The sequence below is a fragment of the Pollachius pollachius genome (assembly GCF_949987615.1).
Source record: "Pollachius pollachius genome assembly, chromosome: 7".
Taxonomy (NCBI): Eukaryota; Metazoa; Chordata; class Actinopteri; order Gadiformes; family Gadidae; genus Pollachius; species Pollachius pollachius.
In genome coordinates, this window is record NC_136940.1 from 26,103,153 (window position 1) to 26,114,699 (window position 11,547).

The 11,547-nt window shown below is 44.9% G+C and overlaps 1 protein-coding gene across 1 annotated transcript; it reads left to right on the forward strand.

Annotated features, from left to right (window-relative positions):
- The first annotated feature begins 370 nt into the window (after nt 1-370).
- Nucleotides 371-6,069, forward strand: LOC307078433 (E3 ubiquitin-protein ligase RNF14-like). The gene is made up of 7 exons (XM_079740228.1): nt 371-619; nt 797-927; nt 1,117-1,947; nt 2,082-2,160; nt 2,869-3,075; nt 3,932-4,107; nt 4,684-6,069. Exons 1-7 carry the CDS (start codon nt 454-456, stop codon nt 4,774-4,776), a joined length of 1,683 nt encoding a protein of 560 aa, XP_079596354.1. The 5' UTR covers nt 371-453; the 3' UTR covers nt 4,777-6,069.
- Nucleotides 6,070-11,547: the final 5,478 nt, after the last annotated feature.

Genomic DNA, 11,547 nt, shown 5'->3' on the forward strand with positions numbered 1-11,547 from the left:
TTAAAACCACTAAATAATGCCGAATGCCTGAATAGATTAGTTGTAAGGTCGGCTAAACTCTTCTGCTTTTGTTACACGATCGTACTCATTTTCAAAAGGTGTATTGATTGTAAAGGTTTCATTCACGTGTCCTACAGTAGGCCGAACAAGCCTACCCCACGTGACGAACACAGGCGTGGTCGGCACGGGCCTGTCTGACAGCAAAACAGCAGAGCTTGCTGTGACAAAGTTCAGTTTGCATCAGAAAAGAGGTGGGGCCCGGTGCTTAGCAATAAATACAGGAAACTGGGAGACTATATGGCACAGATAGTTTGGATCAACGCACAGCAGCACCGACAACAGGATGCCGTTCATGTCAACACATAAAAGGCGAACCATTGAGATCATCGCGTACACATCGAACAAGTCGATTTATTGGGTTTCCGTTTTGAACCAGTGTTCAAACGGAGTGGTATGAATGAAAACCTGGACGCTCAGGAGGATGAGCTGCTGGCTCTGGAAAGCATCTTCGGCCCCGAGGTATTCGTGCGGGCGGCGGACGGGACGCGCGCGCCCGCCGCGGGGGAGCTGCGCGTGTCCGTTGAGGTGCCGCAGGACTTCTTTGTAGCTGTCAAAGACGGTAAACAAACCCACCTTTCTTTAGTTTAAAACCCTTTTTAATACACCATAGACTGTATAATTGACACTAGATTTAAACCAGCCCTTAGGAGGTCCCTCACTAGTTTGTAAAATGAATCGTCACCTCCTCCATTTCCACTACGGAAGTAATGATTTAAGTTTCTGCATTGTTATCCAGGCGATGCCTTCGTTTATTACGGAGTCTCGTCGCTTCCACCACTGACTCTCAGGTTCGAGCTGCCGGAGGAGTATCCATCCTCCAGCGCCCCGAAGTTCGCTCTCAGCTGCAGCTGGCTGACCGACGCACAGGTTTTCAAGCGATCTTACAAATAGATTTATATTTATTTAAATACATATAAGTACATTTAATGTGAAGTTTTATCTGTTTGTTTTGGTGTTTTATTTTTTTTAATCCTGTAATAAATTACATTTTCAGGAATAATGTCATCATTCGCATCGCTGAATTTTCCCCCAAATCTCTTCCTCTCTCTCCCTCAGGTTTGTGCGTTGGACGCTCAGCTCGCTGGTCTGTACCAAGCATCCGGCGGCACTGTTGTGCTCTTTTCCTGGGTGCAGTTCCTCAAAGAAGACACCCTGAGCATCCTAAACGTCAACTCTTTGCTGGTGCTTCCCTATAATGTAAACAGCCCTCCCTGTTCTGAGGATGTAACCTCCCCTGTTCCGAACCCCGGCAGCGACCGTTCCGACCGGGCCGCGTTTCCCAGAGACACCAGAGACGCTGACCTCGCTCCAGCCCTAAAGGATTTTCCCCTAATAGATAATCTCCCCGATGAGGAGGAACCCTCTGACGGGGGCGGTACGACCGCTCGGACTTCGAACAGTCCTGATGATGTTGATGTTGATGACACCGCACCTCTCAGCTCAGAGAGTACAGACGGCGTTCCCGCCTCAAACCAAAGCACCTCAAAACCAGACGGCAGCTCACGTGGGGCGGCGGCCCATCCCCCCGGCGCCTCTGATCCCGAGGCCTGCGGCCGTCCCTGTTCCTCCTCCTCCTCCTCCTCCTCCTCCTCCACCCCTCCGGCCGCTGCGGCTGCCCGGGCCCCCTCCTCCTCCCAGACTCTGCTGTCCGTCCTCCTGCTCCACGACGCCGCCCAGAGGCAGCGGCGGTTCGCGGAGAGCGTGCAGGACTGCGGCGTGTGTCTGGCGCCCGTGCTGGGCGCCAAGTGCATGCAGCTCAGGGACTGCGAGCACGTGCACTGCGAGCCCTGCCTGGCCCAGTACTGCACCGGCCTGGTCGCCGAGGGTAACGTGCGCGGCGTCACCTGCCCACAGCCCCGCTGCAAGGCCACGCCCACTCCGGCACAGGTCTGCTCCCCAGAGTTACACCGGAGGATGTTTTTACGTTTGTTACAGGATTAAAGTGTCTGCTCATTGGTTGTCATTTTGTACTTTTTCACCCAAACCCTCTTCCACCCTGCTCCCCTCCCACTGCTCTGCAGGTGAGGAGGCTCGTGGGAGACGAACTCTTCTACCGCTACGAACGTCTCCTGTTCCAGAACACTCTGGACTCGATGACGGGTAAACCTGGTCGCGTCGTCACGCGCTTATTGATGTTTTTTTTTTTTTTTCAACAACCTTATCCGCAGCGTGTCTACTCTGTTATGTTTGTTCAAACCAAGCAAAGTTAAAACTAAGAACTACGACAAGCGACTAGGCTAGTTCAGACTTTAACATCTTAGAGACCCACGTCCTTCCTGCACATTGCCCCTTCTCTGAGCTCTCTTTCAATTCGATTTCAGTTCAGTTCAATTCAATTCAAAAAAGCTTTATTGGCATGAAAAAATATACATTTGCATTGCCAAAGCAGGTGGACAATAAAATAAACAGCGTTATAAAATAAAAAGTAAAAAGGTAAGGTAAATATTATAATAATATATAAGTATAAACCGTTAAATACAAAATATCTATGCATATCAAATGTTATACTATAAAAGTACTTTAAAAAGTAAAATGTGCGATATTATAAAATTACAGTATCTCGTATAAACAGATAAATTAAAGATACACCCTTAATACACACTCTTTCTCTGACCCTCTGTACAAAATATATTTTATCCCCACTGCCCTCACCAAACTGAACAGTCACACGTATGCATCATATCCGACTCCAATCATCCCTTTGCACTTATTTACTTTGTGTCAATTGAACCTGCCCTGTCAAAGACGCATTTCTGTCACTTGTGACAGACAATAAAGTTTTCTTATCTTATCTTTTGCCCCCCCCAGACGTGGTGTACTGCCCGCGGGTGTCCTGCGCCAGCGCGGTGATCGTGGAGCCCGGCAGCGACGTGGCCCAGTGCTCCGTGTGCAGCTTCGCCTTCTGCGTGGCCTGCAGACAGAGCTACCATGGGATGGGGCCCTGTCCGGCGGCCGGCCCCCCCAGGAGGACAGCCAACGAGGAACGGGACTGCATAGACATACCACACTCTCTGGGTGAGAGGGAGAGCGAGAGAGAGAGAGGGAGGGGGGGGGGGGGGGGAGAGAGAGAGAGGGAGAGAGAGAGAGAGGGAGGGAGGGGAGAGACGGGGGAGAGAGAGAGGGAGGGGGGGAGAGAGAGGGAGAGAGAGAGAGGGAGAGAGAGGCAGGGAGGGAGGGAGAGAGGGAGATGGAGGGAGGAGAGAGGGAGGGGGGGAAGAGAGGGAGAGAGAGAGAGAGGGAGGGAGGGGAGAGATGGGGGAGAGAGAGAGGGGGAGAGAGAGAGAGGGAGGGAGGGAGGGGGGAAGAGAGAGAGCGAGAGACAGAGTGGGGAGGGAGAGAGAGAGAGAGAGGGAGGGAGGGGCGAAGAGAGAGAGCGAGAGACAGAGTGGGGAGGGAGAGAGAGAGAGAGAGAGAGGGAGGGAGGGGGGAAGAGAGAGAGAGTGAGAGACAGAGGGGGGGAGGGAGAGAGAGAGAGAGAGATGATAGTAAATATGTTGCACTATCTAGGGTGTTTTGCTTCAATCTGAAGGTTCTCTGATGGGATAAAAGCATCTCCTTGTAAATGAAGTTATATTAAATAATAATAAAAATAATCGCCTGTCGCTGCATGCACTGTCTGTCCACCTGCGTGAGATAGCAGGTGGACAGACGTGGTGTTCATTAGATACGACGTGCTCCGTCCCTGGGGAAAGGGTCAGGGTTTGTGATGGAGGTTTGGAGATGAAGTTGTTTTTATTGTCCTTAGATGTTTAGTTGGCACATGGTTTGTGGAACTAAAACAGGTTTTCCAAGGTCAACTCTTTTCAGAACAGTTTGTTGTTATGTCTTTGCTCCCCTGGTTCGACCGCTCCCCCCCCCCCCGGTCTCTCAGAGGGTATGATGGCGCTCTGGGAGGACTACTGCAGTGGCAGCGCACAGAGGAAGAAGCTGTTGGAGCAGCGCTACGGCACCCGGATCCTGAATACCACCATGTCGAATTACCTCAACGGAGGCTGGTACGTCAACAACGAGACCAAAAACTGCCCTTACTGCAAGGCCACAATACAGGTGAGTTTCACCCAGGCTGCAGTGCATGTGTTTATCTGTCTGTCTCCACACCAGTTAGCTGATGGAGAGTGGGCAAGTCTCTCTCTCTCTTTCTCTCTCTCTATTCTCTCTCTCTCTCTCTCTTTCTCGCACTCACTCACTCACTCACTCACTCACTCTTGCTCGCTCTCACTGTCTCTCTCTCGCCGCTACGACCGTCTGCTGATCGAGTCTGGATTCGATGACGGGTAAACGCAGTCTCTTACTTGCATCATCACACACTTATTTCTGCCTTTTTTAACAACTCAGCATCGCGTCTATTTCTTATTTTAACAGCTTACAGACCTACACTGCACAACTAACACGCTGTCTCTCTCTCTCTCTCTCTCTCTCTCTTTCTCTCGCTCTTTCTCGCTCTCACTGTCTCTCTCTCGCTCTCATTGTCTCTCTCTGGCTCTCACTGTTTCTCTGTAAATCTCTCTCTCTCTCTCTCTCTCTCTGAACAACTGTATTTTTCATTGCTATGAATTTAAGTGTAAGATGAAGCACAACACTTGCAATAATATGATAATTCTGTTTCCTTTTTTGTTGATACAGAAAAATGGTGGATGCAACCATATGCATTGTGCCGTCTGTCAGCGGCATTTCTTATGGGAAAATCTGCCGATCAACAAGTACGTAGTACCTTAGCCAACATTAACACTGTCCCTTACTTTCTACAGGTAGATACTGTTAGAATCTATTGCTACATAGCCAACGTTAGCATTAACAGTCATCATTTAGCAGTTCAGCCTCAAACTTCTTTCCTTTATTCAGCGGTGAACTCTTGTTTTGCTTCTATTTCTATAATTTTCTTGGCCACCATTGACGAGAGATTAGTCTACGCCATCTTTCTCATCGTGTAGTTTTACAACACGTTACGGGCAAGCTGGGGTGCTAGCTGGGGTGCTAGCTGGCCTAGCTGCTAACTCAAGTAAATATCTGTAACAATTGTAATGGGAAAATCATAACTATTTTAACTGCCATTTGTTGATTATGCCTTTTCGCTGACATCCTCGGGGTGGTCGAGGGTCAAAGATAACACTAGGAACAGGTAGAGTGGCTAGACAACGCAAGGAATAGGAGACAGAGCTTGCATGATGAAGGGGAAACAACACGATGGATTTTTCCATCACACATGTGTGGAGCACAGCTGATTTTTGAGGCCATTTCTGAGACCTGTGCCACGGTGTAAGAAGTCCTCGACAAGGCGTCAGACTTCAGCTTCGGCCTCGTGGAGGGACGCAGCGGGAACTCCCATCTGGGCCTTCGATTATTGTATGTTATATTTTATTGTTTGTATGTTACTGTACCGTTATTACCCAAATTTATGAACTTAATTGTTATAAGTTTGGATGACTATTTCTGCTACCCAGTTTGGTCAGTTTATGATTGACTTTGTTCAGGAATTCCCAGGACACTTTACATTAATGGTACATTAATTAACCATTAATTAACATAAGTTAATGCAGTTATAAGCATGAACTAACGATCAACTAACCATTAGTCCAAATTTAACTTATGGTTTATTAACAATTCATCAAGATTGGTTAATGCAGTAATAAGCATTATTGTATAGTATATATGTATTATAATATATTAATATATGTATATATTATCTTTAGCATAGGAGTCAGGGTTAGAGTAAGAGTTGGCGGGTTAGGGTTTACAATGTGATCAATCTATTAAATAATGTATACATTAATATCTTTGTTAACATGAACCCCTTAGTAAATTATAACTAGACCATTAGAAAACTGTTTTACTATTCACTAACTATTTTACCCATATTTTTAAGTTGTACTAAACATCTCTGCAACACAATATATATTCATATTTGGACGTCAGTTTGGACGTCATATTTCACATGACGTCCAAACTGTCATTTCTTCAGATACTGTTGTTAATTGTAATTCTTTAATTTTTTTATGTTTTAAACTGTATGTGTTGCACCTTTAAGTAAGTTAGATAAAGGATTGGCAAGATCTGAATGCATTTTGGATGATTATTAGACATGTTTAACAAATTGATATTCATAACGTAATAAAGGAATGCTAAAAATGAACAAAATATGTCTGTTGTGAATTTGCTCCTTGTTCTCTGTCATGTCATGTCCTCTAACCACCAGCAGAGGGAAGTAAACCCGAGGGTATAGGCAAAGGCTGACAAATGGAGGAATTTGTCAGAACTTAGCTCAAGTCTATCATGCCAGAATGTTTATGATAAACACCAATTCTATGGTTCAAGCAAGACTCCTTCTCTAATAATTCATTGCTATTTGGGTCTGTGTTTCATGTCCATTTTGCATGCTTGTCAATATCGCTTGGAGCTGAATTGTTCTGGATTGACAGCAGCAGTGGACAATGCAAACATTTCCGATGCTTTTGAAAGGGCATGGGGTGGTTCTACCATTTCTATTTTGCCGATCAGTTTCCTCTCTTTTTACCTTCAACCGAAGGCCATGGCAAGCAGTTATTTGTCTCAACACTGATCCTAACAAAAGGCTCTTTGCACATCAATAGCGATAACCACTATGAATGAACAGCTGTCGAGTTTGTCTGTTTGTTTGGCCAACAAATGAGTCCATCCCTCGTTCATCTGTCTGTCTGTTTGTCTTCCTGACACTCTATCTCCGTCTCTCGATCGCCCTCTGTTTGGGTACATGTGTGCTTGTTGTCGTTTGTGTTTCACGTCCCCAAGGAAACCCAATTTTTCATACAGGGGTCAACGCTTCCTTCTAAAGGTCTGGACATCTGCTCTCCTGGCCTTACACCCGCCTAGACCTTCACAAGGGCGGCTCTTAGAACAGGCTGGGGTGTGTTTGGACCCTGGGCCAGAATGTAATGTCACCGCGTGAGCGGCGAGCCAAGACATATGAGCATGCTACGTATCATTTTGGAATTACAAACGTTATTATTTTTGTTATCAATATTCTTCTCTCTATGGTTACTGCTGCTGTTTTCCCAACAACAATCTTTATTCAATAGTTTACCTAAAGGTGTATGATGCATTTTTGGATGGGTCGATATTTTGGGTTTAATACCAAAAAGTATAACATTTTTCCTCAGACATCATGGATGAACTCCCTGTGAAGTGCCTCCTTCCCTCAGGCTTAATGGGGTCATTGCATGACCGGTTCTTTAATTAGTTTAAGAGGTGTTGTCTATTTCCTCATTAAGCCTGAAGCACACCTTTGAGACAAGGGTTGGGATGAGGTTGGATACAAAAAAATGGACTTAATTTGATTGACTGTTGCAGTGCAAAGGCTTTGGGGAGCTAGCACTTTTAAGATTTAGAAAAACGGAACAATCGTTCAGTTCACAGGGATTTCATAACATTGCATTACTAAATGACCGCCCCGCTGTGCTGAAGCCTTCCACTAGCAGCCTGCCTGCCACTGTACGGCCCGTCTACCCGCTGATCCACTGCTAACCACAGGACACAGCGTGTTTGCCCATCTGCCGGGTGTATGGTGTTCAGTGCGCCAGGACAGACAATGAGGTGCACTTTGCAGTATTCACCTCAGCAGACACCAAGCCAACCCTTATGTAATTATCATCATCATCTGTTTATTCAACTGTCAAACACACACAAAATCAGTCAGCCATACATCCATTCAGTTCTATTGGCAACATTGTTCAGAGGCACTGAGTGTGTGTGTGTGTGTGTGTGTGTGTGTGTGTGTGTGCGCTGGGGTCTTTGTAGAGTGTAGGTTAGTGGGCCGGGCTAGAATCTTCAAGACTTCTGGCAATTTGACGATGGAGTGGTGAATTAGGTCAGTTCATTAGGTCTGTTCATATGGTCTGTAGGTCGTCCTGTTGGGGTTGGTGGATGGTGATGTGTCAGGTATAGTATAGTCAGTTTGATATTATCAATAAATAATCAGTACTTGAGGGAGGGGATGTTAAGCAAATTGGTTTTCTCACATCTTTTGGCGCAGGTTTTCTGTCAGTGTATTTCGGTGTCCATCCACTATGGTCAGTTTTGTTGAACAGTACAATGCAAGAATAAATACACAGTGTCAATCAGATATAGCGTCCATCAGCATTCAGTGTCTTTCCTTTGTTAACATAAAGGTGCTGCATACAATATTGTTTGAGAAAAAAAAAAATACAAAAATGTGAATGTAAATCTCAAATTGCATCAGAGCATTCATTTTGTAATCAAACAATATGCGGGAGAGTCATCTCATCATAAATGTTTGTATCTTTGAAAACATAAAAACATGACAACATGCTCAACTGTACTGTGGCCATTGAACATTTAAACCGATCTTTAAGCAGACCATCCAAACTAAAGTAATCTTCATTCTGCAGCATCCCTTGTTGCTCCTCCTTGTCTATACAGTGTATTATGTATAAAGAGATATTATCCAAATATTTATATTTTTCATGCCTAAAATAAATCACAAATGTCATATGGTGTAAAAATATTCAGTAGTACATGTATTACGGAACGATTTGAGCCAATGTTACATTATCATTTAACATATAAGAAACTGTTGGAAAAACTGCAATAAACATGGGACAAAACTGTAAAATCAGATTAAATTATCGTAAGAGAACATACAAAAAACAAGAAATACACAAGGACATTTGACCCATTTCAACCTTTAGTCAGATCAGAGAAAAAAACATTAATTTCCATGAATACACACGCTTAGACCAAAACAAGAACTCTGCCTTTGTAGTGGTCTTGATGATGTTGGTGTAAAGGTACAATATTTCATATCCAGGCCCTATCCATCCATCTGGTATTAATAGCATTCAGAAAGAAGGTGCAGGATATCATAAAGGGTATACATCCTCTAACGTCTGGTCTAACGTCTGTTCTCTGGCGACAGGAGGACTGAACAAACTCAGAACACCGCTCTCCCCACAGGAGAAGCGGTGATCATTACGGAAATCCCATTACTTTCTTTTATTTTTCGGTTTCCCCGTGTGTTACTTTATTGGCCCCTGGTTGTTATTTGCTGATTAAACTATTCTTTAACGGTGTGTGCGTGCTCTCTCTCTCTAACACACTCAGTAAAAGCACACTGGCTGTTTCCTACAGGGCCCTCATGTGTGCCTGGAGTGCGCTGCACTTTTGATTGTGTGTATGTTTGTTTATGTGTGTGTTTGTGCGTGTGCGCATGCATGTGTGCCTGGCTGTCTCGTGTGTATTTGTGTGTGTGTGGAGTGTATTTGTGTGTGTGTGTGTCTAGTGTTTGTGTGTGTGCGTCCTCCTGGGGATACTCATGAACAGATGCCGCCAACTACACCAACCCCAATAGGCGAGTTAAGAGAAAGTGGTGCATTTGGTTCAAAACACAAGCACACTGCAACTGACCTGATTATTCCAACGTGTGTTGAGCTCCCTGTGTGTGTGATGCAATGGCATGTGGATGTTGTGCATTGCAGACCTGAGAAACACATGAATGTAAATGAACTAAACAATGTATGTCGAACGAGTGTTCAGGCAGGGTAGCAATAAAGCGATGTTTAATGCTCTCCTTTGGACAAAAAAATGATTTGGTTTGAGGAGGAACTATACAAATGGTAATGTTAATTATCCTTCTGGTCTGTTAACGACACAGGAGATTGTTCAGGTGAACTGACACATGGAAATTTGTCTATAAATGAACACATTTACCACAAAGCTACCACTCAACACATCGTCCATTCAGCTACGAGGAACTAGGGGGTATTTTACAATGGATTCTATTATTTGGAATGAGAACATTGTTTTTGTGGGGAGGAAGGCATATTCAGTCAATGTGGACAACGTTTGAGAGCAAAATAAGCTACAGTTGCTGATGGTGGGATACGGTTTCACGGGGGTGGTGATAAGGAGACATTTGAAGCAGCTGCTTCAGGCTTTTCAACGTAGCTGCTACCACCGAAGCATAGAAAAAAGAATCCATAATACTAATAGACCTAGTTGATATTTTAAAACAGGCTAAATATACCCCGGCCCAGTCTTTGTCATCTCTGTCAACGCTGCAACACTTCATAGAGAGCAGTCATTGTCAAAGGCACGGTACACCGTTCATCTAGGTATGGCTTTAGACCTCCACACGCCTCGGGACTGGACAGCACATAGTGCTGCACTCATAGACACAGACCAGAGTGCCAATGGCCACTTAAAGACTGTGTTTCCTGAAGTACTAGAAGAAAAGATTTGAACCCAGTAACAATATACAATTCTCTAATGGCAAGCAAAACCAGACGCAAACACACACACACACACATCCGCACTCACTCAAATAAAATGTTTCTTTTTTTACATTGTCAGCATAACATGAACTAAAGCATCAGGAGCATATATTATATTACATAGATCTATGTGAATACTTTTTTTTGATATACATAAATTAATTGAACACAAGAAAATATTGAAATTGAAGAGAAATTATTTTTTTTCCCGAAAAACTCTTGATGCTGGATAGTGCCAATAACCTGTAAATGCTCTCACTTACTAGAATCAGTTCATCAGCAACTCCCAACGGTCTAACAAGTTATGTTACACACTCACATTCATATATATATATACATATATATATATATATAAAAACAATAAATGTTTGTGCTTTCATATTAATTTATAAATAAGATGAATTGGTGTGTTTTGTGTATTACTAGCCTAGCCTCATTTACTCTGATGGTTACCTGGAGCACTGGCAGTCCGATACCGTTAGAAGTACAAACTCATTCACCTACGAGGACATGAAAGAGTCCCCAAAAATATCCGGCTCAGCTCTCTGTGGTGATAACATTTATACTCTTTCTCCTTTGATGAGACATAGGCTGTGGAACTCCCTGCAGTGTGACGGCCGGCTCTCCTTTGTCTTTGGTCTCAGTCTGTTTCTCTCGGGGGAAAAGTCGATGAAACGCCACGTGAAACGTTTCAGGTTCCCTTGCACCCGTTCCTATTCCTCCCACAAACACACACACACGCACACCCACACACGCACACACACACACACACACACACACACACACACACACACACACACACACACACACAGCCACACACACACACAAACACATGCTTACATCGAACTCTTCCCATTGTGTTTAACGTCTTCTTCTTCCAATCTCCATCATCAATCATCTTCTTCCTCCTCTTCTCCTGTCCCCTATCTCCTTCCCACCTAATGACGCTCTGTTCCCCCCCCATCAGCTGTAGCCCAGGTTCTCCATCTCGTTGCGGTACCTCAGCCCCCCCCCCATCCATCAGCTGTAGCCCAGGTTCTCCATCTCGTTGCGGTACCTGAGCTCCGACACCTTGGCCTTGTGCTGCTTGCTCTCCAGGTGCAGCCGGAACTCGTTCTCCTGCTCCGCGCCGCTGTTGCACATGGAGCAGTAGAACTGACCGCTGGGCGTTACGCACATGGCCAGGTCCCGGGGGATACGCTGCCGGGGCCGCGGGTTGTAGTAC